The 21,613-nt window shown below is 33.6% G+C and overlaps 2 protein-coding genes across 2 annotated transcripts; both read right to left on the bottom strand.

The window, feature by feature from the left end:
- Positions 1 to 6,416: 6,416 nt before the first annotated feature.
- On the bottom strand, positions 6,417 to 6,989 carry LOC139863972 (uncharacterized). Its single transcript, XM_071852567.1, has 2 exons — positions 6,930 to 6,989; positions 6,417 to 6,821 (listed from the first exon to the last, which is right to left on the bottom strand). The coding sequence occupies exons 1-2, from the start codon at positions 6,987 to 6,989 to the stop codon at positions 6,417 to 6,419; spliced, it is 465 nt and encodes a 154-aa protein (XP_071708668.1).
- A 63-nt stretch (positions 6,990 to 7,052) lies between these two features.
- On the bottom strand, positions 7,053 to 8,870 carry LOC139863971 (uncharacterized). Its single transcript, XM_071852566.1, has 3 exons — positions 8,514 to 8,870; positions 8,127 to 8,315; positions 7,053 to 7,754 (listed from the first exon to the last, which is right to left on the bottom strand). Exons 1-3 carry the CDS (start codon positions 8,868 to 8,870, stop codon positions 7,053 to 7,055), a joined length of 1,248 nt encoding a protein of 415 aa, XP_071708667.1.
- Between the last annotated feature and the right edge of the window lie 12,743 nt (positions 8,871 to 21,613).

The following is a 21,613-nucleotide window of genomic DNA, read 5'->3' as shown; positions in this document are numbered from 1 at the left end:
TTCATAGGTTTATCATGACAATCATTTCAATATGTTAATAGACCACAAGATTTCATAATCATAAACATAATACACTCGCAAGTGTATGTAAAGCATTCTAAGTGGTTGAGCACTTGGTAACCATACTTAACATTTAATCAACGTCGCATATTCCCATTATTATGAAATCTCACTACACCGTACCAAGTGTAGTCACCCATAGGAAGTACTGTGCAACCGTTGAATACTGGTCATCCAGTCCGGTTGGGGTTGTCAGGCCCGATAGATCTATCAACAGGATTCGCGTTTACAATACCCATGTAAATAGTAGTTACCAAGATACAGGGAAATATGCCAGTGGTACAACTCAACGTAGAATATATTTTTAAGTACTTGTGTCTATTTTGTAAACATTTATAAAAGCAGCGCATGTATTCTCAGCCCAAAAATATATATTGCAAAAGCAATTAAAAAGGGAGCAAATGAAACTCACTTTTGCCTTGAAGGTATTTAATTCGACTTGGTCTTCGATAGATATCACGAACCTAACCATATATATAATACATCAACATATTTTCTTTTTAAGTAATCGTTACATATATATATATACTTTTAATACTTTTAATATTTTCTTAGTCCGTAGTTAGCAGTCCGATGTTAGAGGTCCACAATTAGTTGCTTAAATAAAATAAATAAAGACCCCATCGTATTCGTATTGATCAGAATTAATCTCGACCCATGGTACCATGTTGTCAAATGACGTGTTGCGTACATAAAGTACCGTGTTGTCAAATGACGTGTTGCATACAATCATGAGGTCTTATGATTAATCTTCTCGTGTTGTTTACGGGTGGTCCTGAAATATATAAAATCAAATCATAAGTAATTATATATAAAATATCATATTAATTATAAAAGATATGATTAATTTACTTTTTCTCCAAATATTTTCGTAGCTAAACTAGCTTCGGATACCCAATCTTGTTTTTGTCGTAGTTTCTTCATTACAACTCCGTTTTTGTTGGTTCAACTTGCCACTTCCTTGGATCGAGTCAAATTTTAAGAATATGAACTGAAAATACCTTAGTTTGTATTCAAAATCATAGGTTATAGGTCAAACTTTGGTGAAACTTATGAAAGTGATCATTTTCCATCATAAAAACAACATTTAATGATCATTTTTCTAAAAATACTTACACTTTGAGTTAAACCATGAAATTTTTATGTATTAACATATTCATAAGAAATATCATTTTTCCAGAACATGAACTTCCAATTCAAAGTTCAAGATGGTTTTTAATTATCCAACCTAAAACAGCCCCCGGTTGCACTCCGACGACGTAGATTCAGTTTTTAAGATGTTCTTTGTAAAACCAAGTTATATCTTGTTAGGTTAGCATATCATTATGATATATTACAGGTCTTGAAGTGTTTTAAAAGTCAAGTTAGAAGGATCTGTTTAGTTTGCGAACAAGTTTGAAATCATTCAAACTATGTTCTTGTTGTTAAAATTTTATACCACAAAATAAGATAGCTATATGAATATGAATTGAATAAGATTATGAACAAGGTTACTACCTCAAGTTACTTGGACAAAGTTACTGCAAAAGATAAGAAATAATCTTGGAATCAAAGAGTGGTGGAGTTAGATCAAAAGGTTGGAAGTAAACTTCTTCAAATGGGTGGTTATTTTGATATGTTCTTGAAAGAGTTTTCTTATGGTGTTTAAGGCTTGTAATTGAAGCTAATGGGGAAAATGCTTGGAGATGATCAAGTATGAATTTAGGAGTATTTTGAGAGAGAAATGAGGGTGTAGGTATGAGAAAATGGAGTGAAGAAATGGTGTTCATTTATAAAAACGTTTTTAGTTTATAAAGAAAGAAAAGGATTCCTAATTTTGTTTTCTTACTAATAATTCATACTACTTGATAAATCCTAGTTACCTCATATCTAGGGCAGTAATAATTTTGATTAGGATGTTGATTTGATGTGTATATACCAATAGTAAATACGTATAGAAGCTGGGTATGATACGGGTACATATACCATAGATATACGTATAGAAATCTTGAGGAAACGGAATGAGAATTCAAATATAGCTATCTTTTGTGAATATACTTATATTGTTTTATGTATTTAAGTCCTTAAAAAGTGATTAAATACATTATATATACGATACATGTATAAGCATTATAGATTATAAGTATATATATCAAAGAATGTTACGTATAGTTATCGTTTTGAAAACTTAAGTTAGTAGTTTCAAAATATACTTATAACTCATTGTCATTAGTACACAATGAGATGTTAAACCATCCTTAGATCATGTTAAATATATATAAATACATATATATACACAAACGTATAATTATCGTATGTTATATAGTTCGTGATATCATCGGTCATATTGGACGGTCAAACGTTGTGTAAAACTCTTTTCAAAAACACAAGTCTCAACAATTTGGATTGCTTATCATGTTGGTATGGTTTAATTTATGTAAATATTAATCTCATAAGTATAATTTGGTCAGAAAATTCCGGGTCATTACAGGTTCAAGTCTTCAAAGTTCTCCAAGTCTTGCTATTTATATGGAGAGATAAAAAAAGTCAGCCACTTCTGTGTCTTGGACCACAGTCGACGGTGGTTCGACCGCACGTGGTCCAGTCCAAAAAACTATCCGTTGTATAGCCGTTTGAATCAGTTTTGAACATCACTTTTTGGAAACTTTACTTCATATAACACCTGCAAAAGATACCCAACTAACTATACAAGTACTATATGCATTAAATGTCCATTTACCTTAGATGTGTTGCCTTGATAGTAACTTATCATGCTCAAAGTGGAAAGCCTAACATTTTTGGATACAAGTCATGATAATCATTTGAGGCAGTCTCAGTTTTGTCATAATCCTTTATTTTTAATTAACATATTTGCTAAATCTCTATTGGTTAGTCAACATGTCATTGATGATACAAACCCACTTTAATCACAAAGCATGCTAGTATTCAAATTTGAACTTGTTTGTAATTAATTGTGTTAATGATGTCTTGACAAATTAAGCAAGCAATAACAATTAAGCATGTTGCAAGACATGTAAAATCAAGTTTTAAACTTATTCATAAACTTAATTTTAGACTTAAGCAAACCTATGTGTGTTAATGTTTCATTGTCTTTAAAGTTTACTAGATTATGACATTTTAAGTATTATCCAAGTAACACAAGCATATATTAAAGTAGTCCAAATGCTAGTTCCAACTTGTAACAAATAGCAAGACAAGTTTGATACATATACATATTAACTAACTACTTAATATTTAGCACTTAACACATAGTCAAATAATACACATGTACTAATAGCAAGTAGTCAAGTAATAATCATGTAATGACTAGCAAGAGATCACTAAGTAATCTTTGAATTAAGCATATAACACTAATATAGGATTAAACTAAGGCTATGTAAGTTTTACTTGCAAAGTGGCATTTTGTAAGATTAATGTATAAGTATACATTAATGTCCAACACATGTACAAGGGAGGAGCAACTTTTGGTTGGGCCTTGGTGACCATCCTAAGTATGTCTAGATACATTTTAGATGTACATGTTTTCCTATAACATTTAAGTGTTATCCTTAATCAAGGCTTAATCGTCATTAAGGTGTCATTAGGCGTGATTAACCAAGATTAGTGTTTTAGTGACCAAAGCTCCTTTGGGAATGAAGGAGGCAACTATCCTAAGCATGTTGGAACAAGTTTCATAAATTATAGATGCATGGAAGTGGTCAAACATTTTTCGATCAAAATCCAGACAGTAGGATTATGCGGTCGATCCACGGTCAGCCATGGAGTCGATCGTGCAACCCTGATTTCATAAACTTGGGTGCAAGTCTCCACGGTCTGACCAATGATCGACCGTGGGTCTAGCTGTGTACCTCATTTTTAATTTTAAGCTTTCTTTTGTTTTGGTCTTTTTCTAGAGTAATTGTGGATTAGTGATTGTTTGTTTATGTCAAGATGCCTACCATCACCTTTAGTTATGTGCATATGTCATCACCTTTATTTCCTTCTTCATTCAACATGCCTCCCAGACCTACTAATATTCTTCATGACGTATTACGTACGCCTAGCAATGCTGATCAAGCCTATCTTGATAGGATTTATTATATATGCCCCAAATTACGAGGTTTGGGGTTCGTGATACCCAGGTCACAACAGCGCGCTTGTGGGCCTCCACCAAATCATTGTGTTATCTATTTGAGACATTTTGAGGTCTCAAATTTGAGATACCCATTTACTCGTTTCTTCATGAAGGTTCTAAACTTCTACAGCCTTAGTGTTGCACGTTTGCATCCGAATGGGGTTCGTGCGATTGTGCTTTTTGAAATGTATTTCAATGGTTTAAGCATGGTCCTAAGCTTGAACATTTTAAGAACTATATTTCGGCTATCGTCCTATCGCAAAGGATGGTACACTTTTACTGATGAGATCAATTTTCTTGGGGAGGCACCGGTAATTACAGATAACTGGGTGTAATCATTCATTTTTGCTAAGTGCTCCGATTTTCTGTTAAGGGACGCCTAGTCCTATTTGTTTAGGTCGGTGACTGTATAACAGCCGACACAGCTGTTTGAGCTGGTCGAAGCATTGGTTGACCAGTTGAGGGGCCTGATGATTCCTCAAAGGTCTTATGATGAGCAGGTGTTGGTAATGGCCAATGTTAGCAACAACTGGAGCCATTCTGATAGGATTCCTGTTGCTCGCAAAGGCGGGAGTGGTATTTATCCGTGTAATGTTCTTTATTCTCTTGTACGTAGTCGTGATTTATAGAACGAAGTTTTATGATCTGTACAGAGTTGACCGTGTCGGAAGTTCTGAGGGCGACGAGTCTAGATGACATGGTTTTTACCGACAAGGTAGTTGAGGGTATGGCCCAGGCGTCTTCCAGCCGCCATAGGGCGCCGCCTCCTGAAGACTTGGAGTCTTCCAATGGCGGTTCTTCAGAGGGTGGGCTGATCCGCCGCACCAGCCGTCAGATTGAGCCGTCTGTAGCAGCTGAAGGTATGCCTTTGACACATGCTCACTTTTTGTTTATCTAATAATATCTTGTGCTGACTACGTTGCTTTCTTTCGTTTATACGCAGGTAAAGCTGGTGTGACTTCTGCGGGGACGCAGGCACCTGTCCCCATGGTCCTGTTGCTAGAAGGGGATGCTCCCCCGGGAGAGACGTGAGCCGTTGTGGGGGAGAGTCGAGTGGCTGAGGAAGAGCCGGTTACTAAAAGGGAGTCAGTTCAAGGGCACCGTCCCGACAAAGAACCCGCCATGGAGGCCTCGGATGCTCGTCCCCAGCTGAAAACAAATGCCGGGCAGAATGTTTACGTCCTGACCGACTGTAACATCGAGCCATTATGTGATCTTTTACACTGTGAAGCTTCAGACTACCCGGTTTACAGGGAGTATCTGGACTTCATAACCTTTCCGGCTCTGAAGGAGGTGTTGGCCGCTCTTTCTACTACCCATGCACAGTGCTTGCGTTCTCAGTTTGCCGTGTTTGCTCAGCATCTTGCGGTGGATGAATTGAACTGGAGCGCGGCTGATGCTCGTCGCATTCACGAGCATTGTGTTATGTTTGAGAACGATAACCGTCGTGTGGCGGAATTTTCAGGGACGATTACTCGCCTTGAGAGGGAGTTGACATCGGCAAAGGAGGCCCTGAAGCCCACCTGGGACGAGTTGCATGTTTCCCGGGAAGCTCGGGAAGTGTTGAAGGCGGAGCTTGCCTGGGAACAGGAGAGGGTCGCCCTTCTTTCTGATGACAATAAGAAGTGATCAGAGAAGGTGTCGGCAATGTTGGGTGAACTTACCCGCCTTCAACATGGTATACCTGTTCTTTTTGCCCGCCCAACGAGGGTGTTCATCAGATTTGAAGAGTTAGATAAAATCTGTAGGGATGAGAACTCATCCGTAGAGGATATTGTAAATTACCAATCGTAGAGATATGCACTCGGTTGTGTTCTTGTTATGAATGTGATTTCTTTATATTTTGTTATGTCTTATGTGTAAACTAGTTTATTTTGCTTTAAGTTGCGAGTAGCGTCATGACAAAAACGAAGATATCTAGACTACGCCTGATTATGGTCGAGTAGTTTATACGGTAAAACCGGACCATCAATGATATGGTCGGACACCCTCATTATCCGAGAAGGTTCTTCAAGAGGTGTCCTCCTACCAACGAAAGCTAGAAAGCATTTCTTCTGGCGGTAGGTCTAGAATATGCCAAAAACTTTTGTTTTCGTTTATGTCATATTCAGAGTCATTGCAGTGCATAAGTATATAAAACAAAACTTTATTGATGACTTATACATAAAAATGATTTGAGTACATAAGTGTTTTACATTTTTGCCATCCGTGTGGGTGATCAGGCCTCCCGGTTGCAAATAAGTTACACATGATATTTCTTTAAATGAAAGGCGTGCCAAGGGCATTGTATCGGAACTCCGTCTGGTGTTTCCAGGTGGTATGTGCCGTACTCAGTTACGCTGACAACTTTGTAAGGTCCTTCCCATCGTGGACCCAATTTTCCGACGTCTTGTTGCCGGCTAGCCTCTTTGCTATGTAACACCAAGTCTTTTAACTGAAAGTCCAGTGGCTTGACTTTTTTGTCATAGTGGTTTGCGATTTTTTTCTTCTTTTCAGGTTGCTGGATATGTGCTATTATCCGCCGTTCTTCTAGAGCATCCAAGTTTTCTCGTAATGCTTCGTCGTTTTGTTGTTCATCGAATGTTGTTATCCGATTGGTTGGGATAAGCACTTCGGCTGGGATAATCGCTCGGTTCCGTATACCAGACTGAAAGGAGTTTCGTTTGTACTATCTTTCGGTGTTGTCCGGTGTGCCCATAGTACATGTTGGAGTTCATCCACCCATCCTTGTCGGTGTTTACCTAATCTTAGTGACCTCGACTTGTCCGTTGGCCTGCGGGTAGGCCACGGAAGTAAATGACTGCAGAATGTCCATGTCTGCACACCAGTCTTTAAATGGATTGTGTGCAAACTGTGTGCCGTTGTCGCTGACTATCTCTCATGGTAAACTGAAATGACAAACGATGTCCTCCCATACAAAGGTTAAGATTTTCCTTCCTGTGATCGTGCTTAACGGTTTTTCCTCGACCCATTTTGTAAAGTAGTCGATTGCAACAACTAGGAATTTAACGTTTCCGACTCCTCTTGGGAATGGGCCGACAATGTCGATCCCCCATTTGCAGAATGGCCAAGCTGCATATATAGGAATCATGTTACAACGAGGGGATCTTTTGACGGGAGCATGTATTTGACATGCCTCACGGTTTACTATCAGATCATATGTGTCCCGGTACATATCTGGCCAAAAATAACCCATTCTTTTAATCCTGCTGACTATAGTTCGGTAGCCAGAGTGTGTAGAGCAGGCTCCTTTGTGCATTTCTTGTATGATTTCTTTGGCCTGTACTGGCCCAACGCATCTTAAGTAAGGCTCGGTGAATGATTTCCTATACATGATGCCATTTTTAAAGTTGTACATTGGTGCCCGCATTCGTATCCTACGGGCTTGTAGTTTGTCTTTCGGGAGAGTACCGTCGGCAAGGTATTTTATGAAAGGTGTCATCCAACATTCTTCTTCTGTAGTGATTGTTGCCATGAGAGTGTCCTCTTCAGTTGACTTTCTTTCCAGTACTTCAACCATAACCTTTTTAGTGAAGTGGTTGTAGAGCAGAGAGGCAAGCTTGCTTAAAGCATCCGCTTTCTTGTTACGGTTACGGGGTATTTACTTTATTTCAAATGCCGCAAAGGTTTTGGTTAGTGCTTTTGTAAGCTCTAGGTATTTTTGCATCGATGTATCTCTGGCTTTGAAGCTGCCGTTTAACTGGCTTGCTACCAGTTGTGAGTCGACATAAGCTGTGAGTTGTCGTACATCAATAATTTTTACCAAGCGTAATCCGGCTATTAGTGCTTCGTACTCGGCATCATTGTTTTAGGCAGCGAACTTCAACCATATAGCGTAGGTCATTTCTTCTCCATTTGGGGAAACGAGGAGCAGGCCTATGCTGGTCCCCTCCTCACTGGACACTCCATCCGTATATAGTTCCTAGAATTCATCCATTTCCCTTCTTGTTACGGTCATTTCACCTTGTTTGATCATGTCAGAGGGGAGCTCTACCAGGAAGTCGGCAATGACCTGGCCCTTGACTGAATGTCTCGGGAGGAAGGTTATTTCGTGCTCGCCAAGTTCTATTACCCACTTCGCCATTCTTCCAGAAATTTCAGGCCTAGTCAGGACGTGTTTAATCGGTTGGTTCGTGAAAACCTGTATCGGATGTACTTGAAAATATCGCCGTAACCGTCTGGCTGTGTGTACTAAGGCGTAAATTAGTTTTTCCACGGCTGGGTAGTTTACTTCTCCATTTTGTAATACTTTGCTTACGAAGTATACCCGCATTTGGGTTTTACCTCTGTCGGCAATTAGAACCTATCTGATTGCCTCAGAGGAGGTGACAAGGTATACCATGAGGGTTTCACCCGGTATTGGTGCCGTTAACGTTGGTAGTTCTTTTAAGAATGCCTTTACATCCTGGAAGGCCTTCTCGGCCTCATCCGTCCAAATGAAATCTTTCTTACTCAAGTAACCCTTTAATGTTTGGAAAAAGGGAAGGGCTCTGTCGGTGGCCCGTGACAGAAACCTTGTGAGCGCCGCCAGCTTCCCGTTTAAGCTTTGCACGTCTTTTTTACTCCTGGGTGACTGCATGTTTTCGATTGCTTGGATTTTCTTCGGGTTTGCCTTGATTCCTCTTAGAGTTATTATGAAGCCTAAGAAATGGCCTTCTTTCATTCTGAAAGAGCATTTTGACGGATTTAGCTTCATATTGATTCTGCATAGTGAATCGAACGTTTCAATGATGTCTAAAATCATCCGTTCTTTTATTTTGCTTTTGATAACGATCTCGTCGACGTATGCTTCGATATTTTGTCCAATTTGGTCCTGGAATGCTTTGTCGATTACCTGTTAGTATGTTGCTCTGGCATTCTTCAGCCCAAATGGCATTTTTGTATAACAAAAGATGCCTTTGTTTGTGAGACGACCCGTCCTAATCCATAAGGGCGAATACTATAACATATGGTTACATTGCGAGGTACTTAGCCTCTATGTGATACATTTTACAAACATTGCATTCGTTTTTAAAAGACAAACTTTCATTACATCGAAAGTTGATAGGCATGCATACCATTTCATAATATCCAACTATAAATGACCTAATCTGTCATTTACTTAATAATAATCTTTATTGAACTCAACGACTCGAATGCAACGTCTTTTGAAATATGCCATGAATGACTCCAAGTAATATCTTTAAAATGAGTAAATGCACAGCGGAAGATTTCTTTCAAACCTGAGAATAAACATGCTTTAAAGTGTCAACCAAAAGGTTGGTGTAAGTTTATCATAATCGATCATTTTCATAATTTTAATAGACCACAAGATTTTCATTTCCATTTCTCATAAACATCAACTCATATCAGGCATTTCGCACTGCATAGAGATAAAAATCATTCATATGGTGAACACCTGGTAACCGACCTTAAGAAGATGCATATAGAATATCCCCATCATTCCGGTACTCCCTTCGGACATGATAAATTCGAAGTACTAAAGCATCCGGTACTTTGGATGGGGCTTGTTGGGCCCGATAGATCTATCTTTAGGATTCGCGTCAATTAGGGTGTCTGTTCCATAATTCTTAGATTACCAGACTAAAAAGGGGCATATTCGGTTTAATAATTCAACCATAGAATGTAGTTTCAATTACTTGTGTCTATTTCGTCAAATATTTATAAAAGCAGCGCATGTATTCTCAGTCCCAAAAATATATATTGTAAAAGCATTTAAAAAGGGAGCAAATGTAACTCACCATACTGTATTTTGTAGTAAAAATACATATGACGACATTGAACAAGTGTAGGTTTGGCCTCGGATTCACGAACCTATATCATTTATATATATATATATATTAACACATATAATTGTAATCGAACAAATTTATATATATATATAAATTTATTAGTTATATTATTTTTATATTAATAACCTATATGTTTCATATATTCATTTTGTATATTTAAAATAAATAAAAATATAAATTTTGTTATGTTATATGTATTAATTATATTTTTGTATATATATATATCATTTGTTTGTTAAAATTATAATAATACTAAAATAATATTAGCAATGATAAAAATAATAATGATGATAATAGGGTTAAAAAATGATACTTTTAATATAAATGATAGAATGATAACTTTAATAAAAATAATAATTTTAATAATAATGAATATTAATAATAATAACAAAAAAAAAATAATGATTTTACTAATAATAATAATGATACTAATATTTATATTAATAACTATAATGATAATACTACTACTAATAATAACACTAATACTTATGATAATAATAATAATAATAATAATAATAATAATAATAATAATAATAATAATAATAATAATAATAATAATAATCTTGATAATCCTATTAATACTAATGATAATAATAATAATAATAATAATAATAATAATAATAATAATCATAATTTTAATAATTTGTGTTAGTTAAATAATAATAATAATAATAATAATAATAATAATAATAATAATAATAATAATAATAATAATAATAATAATGGTAATAATAATAATAATAATAATAATAATAATAATAATAATAATAATAATAATAATAATAATAATAATAATAATAATAATAATAATAATAGTAATACTACCTCAAAGAAGTAGCCCTTTAAAAAAAATACCCAGGTTCGGGTTTGAACCCGCTAACCCGATAACTCCCCAAACCATTGCTCTGCGATTACTTTTCTCTTTAATTCCCTAATTTAAATATATTTACCCTTTTCACTCTGTAATCTTCTTTATTAAACCCAAAATCCCAAATCATCTTTCCATCATCATCTTTAAAATTATCTTATCATCATAATCATACTCATCTTGTCATTTTCGCTTATCCATCATCATCCCGACCTCAGACTCGCCATAACAACATAATCTTAATCATCAACACTATTGTTTAATGTCATCTTCACAGAAACAAAGAAAATGTACAGCAGCGAACATGGACCGATTTATACTTAATTTAGATTGAGTGATCCGATCTAATCTTTAACTAATTTAAATGGCTTCAACAATTGGGAATTGGGCTAAAGGAAAACAATTTGGGCTTGCTTAGAATTGGATCACAACTAGTCATAATCCAATACTCATATTGTTGGGTTTACGGTCATTAGTCATAAAAGAAAAAGCAATCCAACAAATTTGTTCGTGGTTTAAAACGCATACAAGTAACCGAAGGATTCCGGTTAAAGAAACTTCAGTTTCACCTTACGATTAATATTGAGCCACCATCCTACGCGTAACATCAACATCTATCATATACCTACCATCATCATCGAATCATCTCAGTGTAATCACAAAGCTTCTCGTTACTATTCATCATCTCTTAAATGGGTTTCGATATTTTTATTACTTTTCGAACAGAAACAGCAACGTACTATAGAACAACGTGAGCAGTTCTTGCAGGTGGTTTGTTTCATGATCTTAAAAAGTAACAGAATTTAGAAGTAACAAGGTAAGGGTATAAATGGCGGTTTAGTTACAGATGGTTGTTTAGGGGTTTAATAGTGATGGAAGTGGTTCGTGGGTCGAGTAGCAGCGAGGAACATGGTCTGGGTGTTTTACGATAGAGATTAAGAGAGAGAAAGAGAGAGGAGAGAAGAAGGAACAAAGGTGGTGATAGAGGTGGCAGTTTTCAACATAAAAGTTGCTGTATCAGCAGTGGTGGTGTCTGCAAACTTGCGGTGTCATCTTGGTGACCTTCGATTAAAACAGAAAGAAAACAGAAGGTATAAGCATCGTAACAGAAGCAATTAAAGATGGTGGTGATATGGTGGTTTATAGGTGATTAGGGTGGTGGTTGTAGGGGCGGAGATGGTGAAGGTGTAACCGGTGGTGGTTTCATATTGGTGAGAGTGGAAATTGATGATGATTCATAAGCATGGTGATGCCGGCTAGTGGCTCGATGATGATCTCAAAACTGGTAAAACAGGAATTTGTTATGGTGTTTATGATTAGATGAGTTCCGATGGTGATTGTCAAACAATAGTAATAGTTTACAACTAAATGGTTCGGTTTTTAATTGGGTGGTCGTGTGGTTTGGTTTTCGAACAAACAGAAAAAAACTAAAGTGATGTGGGTTTGATGATTGCAAGTAGTGACGAGTGTGGTTTCAAGTTGAGTCGATGGTGACTGTGTATTGTGATTTGAGGTGGTTCACAAAACAATGCAATAGCTTGTGTAATAGCAACATGGTGGTGGTTTTGGGTTGAGGATACTGATGATAGTATTGGGTTTCGATGGTAAGCAAAGAAAGATATAAATATGTGTGTGTTTTAATTATCAAAACTTAAGATGGTGATGATGATATATGTGATAGTAGAATGTTTTTGAGGTGGGGTTGTTGGTTAATCCCTTTGCACACATGTATGTATATCATATATTCATAGAAGACAATTATATTACTTGTGATAATTGTTTGTGATGAAACATCCCGTCCTAATCCATCCGGACGAAGTCCATATCGATTATAAACGATTCACAACAGTTGATTACATTGCGAGGTACTTGACCTCTATATGATACATTTTACAAACATTGCATTCGTTTTTGAAAAGACAATCTTTCATTACATTGAAGGTTGAAGGCATGCATACCATTTTATAATATATCTAGCTATAATTGACTTAATAATAATCTTGATGAACTCAACGACTCGAATGCAACATCTTTTGAAATATGTTATGAATGACTCCAAGTAATATCTTTAAAATGAGCAAATGCACAACGGAAGATTTCTTTCGTACCTGAGAATAAACATGCTTTCAAGTGTCAACCAAAAGGTTGGTGAGTTCATTAATTTAACATAAATAATCATTTCATAATTTTAATAGACCACAAGATTTCATATTTCCATTTCTCATAAACATACGTCCCGTGCATAGAGACAAAATATCATTCATATGGATTGAACACCTGGTAATCGACATTCACAATATACATATAAGAATATCCCCATCATTCCGGGATCCTCCATCAGACATGATATAAATTTCGAAGTACTAAAGCATCCGGTACTTTGGATGGGGCTTGTTGGGCCCGATAGATCTACCTTTAGAGTTCGCGTCAATTAGGGTGTCTGTTCCCTAATTCTTAGATTACCAGACTATATAAAAAAGGGCATATTCGATTTTGATAATTCAACCATAGAATGTAGTTTCACGTACTTGTGTCTATTTCGTAAAACAGTTATAAAAACAGCGCATGTATTCTCAGTCCCAAAAATATATATTGCAAAAGCATTTAAAAAGGGAATAATGAAACTCACGCATATAAATATGGTAAAACAGTTAATAAAGCATTTGCATGTATTCTCAGCCCAAAAATGTAAAGAGAGAAAAAGGGCAAATGAAACTCACGCATATAAATATTGTAAAACAGTTAATAAAGCATTTGCATATATTCTCAGCCCAAAAATGTAATGAGTAAAAAGAGAGCAATGAAACTCACGCATATAAATATTGTAGAACAGTTAATAAAGTATTTGCATGTATTCTCAGCCCAAAAATGTAAAGAGTAAAAAGGGAATCAAATGAAACTCACGCATATAAATATTGTAGAATAGTTAATAAAGCATTTGCATATATTCTCAGCCCAAAAATGTAAAGAGTAAAAAGGGAATCAAATGAAACTCACGCATATAAATATTGTAAAACAGTTAATAAAGCATTTGCATGTATTCTCAGCCCAAAAATGTAATGAGTAAAAAGGGAGCAATGAAACTCACCTAATGTATTTTGTAGTAAAAATACATATAACAACTTTTAACAAGTGTAGGGTTGGCCTCGGATTCACGAACCTATATCATTTGTATATATATATTAAAACATATAATCGTAATCGAACAAGCATATATATTATTATTAGTGATATAATATAATTTTTATATCAATCACTTATATACTTCTTTATATATATATTAGATAAATAAAATATAAATTTTGTTGTGTTATTTGTATTAAATATATATATCGTTTTGTTTGTTAATAACTAGTAATTGTAATAATACTAAAATGATATTTGAAATGGTAAAATGATAATACTGATAATAATTAATATTACTAACAAAAATTATAATGTCAATAATTCTATTAGTGTTAAATATAATGGTATTATCAACAACAACTATAACGATACTAATTTGCTATTACTAATAGTTATAATAATGATTTTAGTAATTATATGATGATACTTATTAACAATACTACATATAATGATATTAATAGAAGTGATAATATAGTTGTGGTGATAATAATAATATTAATAAAAGTAATAAATATGATATTAATAATGATAATAGCTATAATACTAACAATGTCAACAATAATAATAATAATCATAATATTAATAACGATACTTACAATGATAAGATTAATAATAATCATATAAATAATACTTTTACTGATACTAATGATAGTAATAATTATAATACTTATAAATATGGTAATAATACTAATAATTTTAAGTATGGTAACAACAATAATAATAACATCAATAATAATCATGATAATTTCTAATAATGATAATAATAATTAATGATAATAAAATAGTAATGAAAATAATAATAATAGTAATAATAATAAGATTACTACCTCACACTAATTGAGCTTCAAAAAAAGAAAGGATGCCATTGCCAAGGCTTGAACCCCCGACCCTTCGTTACTCCAACACCTCATGAAACCAGTTGGGCTGAAGCCCTTTTTCCGAAATATTATAGAAAACATAAACATATAAGCCGTAGTTTCCTGTCTTCTATTTAGCTTCTTCTTGTTCTGAATATCGACCAGGGACACCCTTTAACAACAGCGATTTAACTCGATCTTTTTAGAATACAAAAAATTAGTTTTTAATCGTTCATACATAATATAATAATTTGATAAACGCGAAAAAAAAAAAAATCAGCGACTGCTTCAGCTTCGAGGCTTTTAAAAAAAAATTATATTGATTTTAAGAATTAGAATGTTTTGACCAAAATTTCCTACATGAAATATATTCTAAATCGAGCATAGAAACTATCTGAACAAGTAATTTGACCTTTAATATCAAAAGGAACCCGAATTTCTTCATAAACAAACCTGTTGACTTTTAGAAAATAAAACTTTGACTTCAAAATTCATCCTTGATTTTGAGAATTGAGACCTGAAATTTTGCAGGTAGAATCATGACTAATTTTAGAATAGTTTTGCATTTATAGATTTTGATAATTGTTTCGAATTGGAATTATGGCCAAAAAGTTGAGATACAGAGGACACGGGTTTAAGACAGAAGAAAAGAAAGAAAAAAAATTTGTATCTCTGGTTTCTGATGGATTACAGAAGATAGGATAGATCATAACGTGCAGTCTTCCATTCCAAACAGAACAATCCAAAAAAATAAAAGTAGAAAATGAAAGGTAACAAATTTGTACGATTTATTCTAGTATCTACTTTTTTTTTGTTTCCATCATGATTATTACTAATTTATAAGTAATAGGTATAATTATGTTAATAATTAAATACTGATAAATACTAATAATAATATTTATATAAACAATAATAATATTAGTAATAATAATATTATTAATAATAATATTACTACTACTAATATTAAGAATAATGATAACAATAATAATATGATAATATTAGTAATAATAATGATAATTCCAATGTATTTGTATAGTAACCAATAATAATAAAACTGTTAATATTAATATTATTAATAATGCTAATAATAATACTTTTATAATAATGTTATCATATAACAATTCTTACATGTCATATTTCATAATTATATGTTACATATATTAATATTATTAATACTAATCATATTAAATTGGATTATTCATTTATTTATTTTTTTTTTTTATAATAATGTTATTAACTATAATCATAATGATAATGATAATATCATTAATAATACTGATAATAATACTCTCTACAATAATATTTGTAATAATAATATAACAATTTATATTCAATTCTATTTTTATAATAATGTTAATATCACTAATATAATTGTTAATTTTGGAAGTGATAATAATATTGCTATAACAATAATAGTTTATCTTACAATTAAATTTATTATATTAACATTACATGTTATTAATTAAATGATATAATAATAATAATAATAATAATAATTCTTAATTCAAATGATCACATTCTATCATTTCTAATTATTATATTTGTTTACATTTATATATGTGTACATCTGTACATATTTAATTTACAAATAATTGTTCGTGAATCGTTGAGAGCAGTCAAAGGGTAAATGCATACATGAACATAGTTCAAAGTTTTTGAGATTTCAATATTACAGACTTTGCTTATCGTGTCGAAACCATATAAGATTCAAGTTTAAATTTGGTCGAAAATTCCCGGGTCATCACAGTACCTACCCGTTAAAGAAATTTCGTCCCGAAATTTGAGTGAGATCGTCATGGCTAACAATAAATATGTTTTCCTGACGAATATAAGCTGATAAATAGAGTTTTATCATCATTGAGTAATATGGATAAAATGATTCAATTAATCGAAGAGCACGAATGAAGCTACCACAAAAGAGTGAAATGAGTAAATGTAAGTTCATCTTAACCGGTGACGTCGTCACGGTTGATTTTCGGAATTCAAGGGATTTCGGAGAAAATCTTCGAAATCTAAAAGGTTTAATTCTTCAGGATTTAAGGAAATTAAGATCTCTTTAATTAAATGCGATAATCTGCCTCGATTACTCTGTCTGATATTTCGCTATAAATTAAACTCTTCTGTTCCATTAATCTCACCATCTCTATACTTTCTTTCTTAGTTCATACATCCAAAAGATTGTGAAAATGCTTAATCCAGTTCTAATCCTTGATATTTTCTTAATTATCATTTCTGTCATCCTTCTTTTCAATCTTCCACCAGAAAAATCTGTTTACTTCTACTATTACCTTGGGGTGATACTATTCGTAATTATACCGTGTCTTTATATTGCCATTCGTATTAATATCCACGGTTTGTAATTTATGTGCTGTTATCGGGCTTTATATTCTCTCTTATATTTCGGAGTCCCTCTTCCATCTTCTATAATCATTGTCATTCACAGTTAATGCTCTCTTTTAGTTGCTATGATTTATACCCCAATTTCTATTTCAAAGTTTTGACCTTCGTTTCTTCTTCTTGTGATTAAGTACCGCTTGTAATGGTCCAGAATTCGCAGATATGAATTTCAGAATGAACATTGTTAATGTTCTAGGAAAGAAACAGTAATAGCACAATCTAACTTGTCAAATTACCAGAATTCTAGGGAAAGATAGGACTATCAGAAAACATGTTCTTGATATGTTTATAGATTAGACAGAATGCAAGAGTCGTGTAACCTGGCACATGATGACGTTAGGATCTGTGAATCATCACGTTTCATTAGAAACTCAGCATGACTTACTGTAATATAATCACGTTGATCAAGTGTCATTATATTATACTAACTCATGCATCAGTTCCCATCACTACTTCAAAAACATTCGTAATTTAAACTCGAAAGTTTACAGAATATAGAAACTAACAGTTTCTTATATGATGTAACACTGATAGTGTGAAGGGATAAATGATTTAAGATAAGAATAATTATGGAAATATCTTCAGAAATATGGAGGATATTTATAATGAAAGATACGATGATATCTTAGAATTTCCAATATTAGAGGATAATGAAGAATATTGTCCACATGGGTTTAGAGTCAGGAGCAAGGTATTCGAGAATGACTTCAGCAGATACTGAATCATTTGGATTCTTTGAAGGCAGGTTCAGTCTTTGTGATTTGTCCACAACCTCCTTCATACTTTGCTCAATCAGTTTTCCAGTTCCAAAATTTCTCTTTTCCTGAGCTTTACCAATACACTATTCTTTGTCATCAAACTTTTGATTATTATGGTTATCTACAGTTTTTGCTGCTTCATCAGCATCTTTTCAAGATTTCGAGGACTAGTTTACGGTTTAGGGTGTTTTTTTTTTCTTTAGAAACTTTACATTCGAAATACGTAAGTCTTGGATGGTGGACGTTATATGTACACATATAACTGTTGGCATAGACATGTCACGAGATTTCAAAATACTGATTGCTAATTTCCGATGATTCATATGGAAATTCTCGTTACAAGATGCGAATGAGTAAATGATAAGACTTCAATGGATAAATATAGTGATTTGTCGGAGGGATTTAAGCCAAGGAGCAATGAGGTTGCTGGTACGTCTACTGATAATATGGTGGGATATAAAAGGTTCCCCGGTAACAACAAAAGAGCACGCATATATATCAATATTATAATAAGGCTAATTCGAATGAAAATTCGAAGTTGATCTTGTTGGAGCTGTGACAAAATTGGTTAATTTAGAGAGAGATTGCAAAGTTATTTTCGATAATAATAACGCTAAAGGAATTAGCACAGCTACGCGTTAAACGTTTACTCAGTTTTCGAGAGTTTTAAGGTGCATAACTATAAGCATCAATCTCTTCTTCCGTAGATGGAGTGCAGTTGGTTCATTCCCTGGATTGACGTGTTTTCAAGAATCATGAAAAGTTTGAACGCAGATTGTAATCGTCAAGATACAAAATGAGGTTTATGGTGAAATCAAGTGGCAAACTTGAAGAAATTTTTAGTTTCATATGTTATAATCAATATTTTAATTCATTTTAATCGTTCAATGTTATTAATCCTCAGTCGATAGTCCACAGTTGACAGTCTAATAATTCATACATAGTTTAATATATAATATTCGAATTAATTAATACATGTCGTGACCCGTATACGTCTCAGACTCGATCACAACTCAAAGTATATATATTATTATAGAATCAACCTCAACCCTGTATAGAGAACTCGATCATTACTGCATATAGAGTGTCTATGGTGATTCCAAATAATATATATAGATGTGTCGATATGATATGTCAAAACTTTGTATATGTGTCCCGATATTTAAAGTGCGTAAAATAAATAACAGAAATTAAATGATGATAAATAAAGTGCGTAAAGTAAATAACAGAAATTAAATGACAATAAATAAAATTGCGAGAATTAAAATTGCGATAATTAAATTGCGATAAATAAATTGCGATACGGAATTTTCAGTTAGTTAGGAACAGTTAGCTAGGAACAGTTAGCGTGGATTCTTAACAAAATTTCTCATAGTTAATTTGTTTGTTTCTAACAAATTTTATTTTGTCCAATGTTTTCTTCATTATGCCACTTGTTGGATTCTGATAGGTCAAAATCCAAATATGAAATTGAATTTGAATGAAAATAGTTATGCTGCAATGAACGGATTCGTATAACAGTGGATGTAAGTAGGATAGTAAATGACTGTTGAATCAGATTGGAAGAATGTACAGTGTAACTTATTAATGTGAAATCTAAATATTCCTCGGGTATTACCTACCCGTTAAAATATTTTCACCATTAACAGTTTGTACAAGAGAATTTTTTTTTTAATTACAATCTTTATGAAAATATATATACATATATATTTTCTTCAGATGTAATCAAGGATTTAATGAGTCAATATGATATTAAACTCATTTGATTTACCGTTAGAATAAGAGTACATAATCTCTAAAATATTTAGAGATTACTTAATCGCCATGAAGAATGAAGATAATTGATGTAGAACGATACGTAGAACGATGATTATACTCTAGATACAAAATGAGTTTTTGCGACATGGATTGTTGGTGGTACTGGTATTGATGTTGGTGGTACTGTTGGTGTCGGTGATGTTGCTGAAGCTGGTACGTTTTGCACCATATTTTCTAGATTGATTACTCAAGCACGAAGTTCGTTGACTTCTTCTATTACACCGGAATGATTATCGGTTGAAACAAGCGGATGAATAAGGTTGGGGATTTTGGAATACCATATAATCATTGCGAGATATCCTGGAATTGAGGGTAAATATGGTGTTTCGGACTGGTTCGTTGATAAGTGCTTCAGGTTCATCGCCAAGAGATAAATTCGGTTGGTGAAAGGATCACCTTCTTCCTGTCTCCATTGATTAAGTCGACTATGAACCCATCAGATGAATTGGGGATGGATGATTGATTGATTCATTCTGGTGACGCCGCTTCGGAGCTTAGGTGAATATCCATGTCAGAATAGTTTTCGGAATAACGATCGGAATAGCTATCGAAATCTGAGGGACTCGAACTGGTGGAGGGATTCATCTCATACAATCAGATGAGGGATTTTCGATAAGAAATAGATTATAGGATGTAGATTAGTACTCTGCAGTACATGATTTACATATGCATACATAATACTAAAATCCCATAAGTTACGGAGAAATCTACGGAAGCTGTCAGGCAAAGGTAACAATAACAGGCACGCTAAGATATGAATTTATCTATACATAATCTATGCAATAGAGGTAGTAAGACGTGTCTAGACTTTAAGGATGATAAGAAAATAATTTTTCGACACTAATGATAAGCAAAACTTTTGACATGCAGACACGGTCGAAGTCCAGACTCACTAATGCATTCTAACGACTATCAGTTAGACTCTCTAATGCAAGACCTGGTTCGCTAAGACCACCGCTCTGATACCAACTGAAACATCACGTCCTAATCCATCCGGACGAAGTCCATATCTATTATAAATGATTCACAACAGTTGATTACATCGCGAGGTACTTTACCTCTATATGATACATTTTACAAACATTGCATTCGTTTTTAAAAAGACAATCTTTCATTACATTGAAGGTTGAAGGCATGCATACCATTTTATAATATATCTAGCTATAATTGACTTAATAATAATCTTGATGAACTCAACGACTCGAATGCAATGTCTTTTGAAATATGTCATGAATGACTCCAAGTAATATCTTTAAAATGAGCAAATGCACAACGGAAGATTTCTTTCGTACCTGAGAATAAACATGCTTTCAAGTGACAACCAAAAAGTTGGTGAGTTCATTAATTTAACATAAATAATCATTTCATAATTTTAATAGACCACAAGATTTCATATTTCCATTTCTCATAAACATACGTCCCGTGCATAGAGATAAAATATCATTCATATGGATTGAACACCTGATAATCGACATTCACAATATACATATAAGAGTATCCCCATCATTCCGAGATCCTCATCGGACATGATATAAATTTCGAAATACTAAAGCATCCGGTACTTTGGATGGGGCTTGTTGGGCCCGATAGATCTACCTTTAGAGTTCGCGTCAATTAGGGTGTCTGTTCCCTAATTCTTAGATCACCAGACTATATAAAAAAGGGCATATTCGATTGTGATAATTCAATCATAGAATGTAGTTTCACGTACTTGTGTCTATTTCGTAAAACAGTTATAAAAACAGTGCATGTATTCTCAGTCCCAAAAATATATATGGCAAAAGCATTTAAAAAGGGAATAATGAAACTCACGCATGTAAATA

The sequence above is a fragment of the Rutidosis leptorrhynchoides genome, chromosome 8, assembly GCF_046630445.1.
Source record: "Rutidosis leptorrhynchoides isolate AG116_Rl617_1_P2 chromosome 8, CSIRO_AGI_Rlap_v1, whole genome shotgun sequence".
Lineage (NCBI taxonomy): Eukaryota > Viridiplantae > Streptophyta > Magnoliopsida > Asterales > Asteraceae > Rutidosis > Rutidosis leptorrhynchoides.
This window is presented reverse-complemented; position numbering and strand designations above follow the sequence as displayed.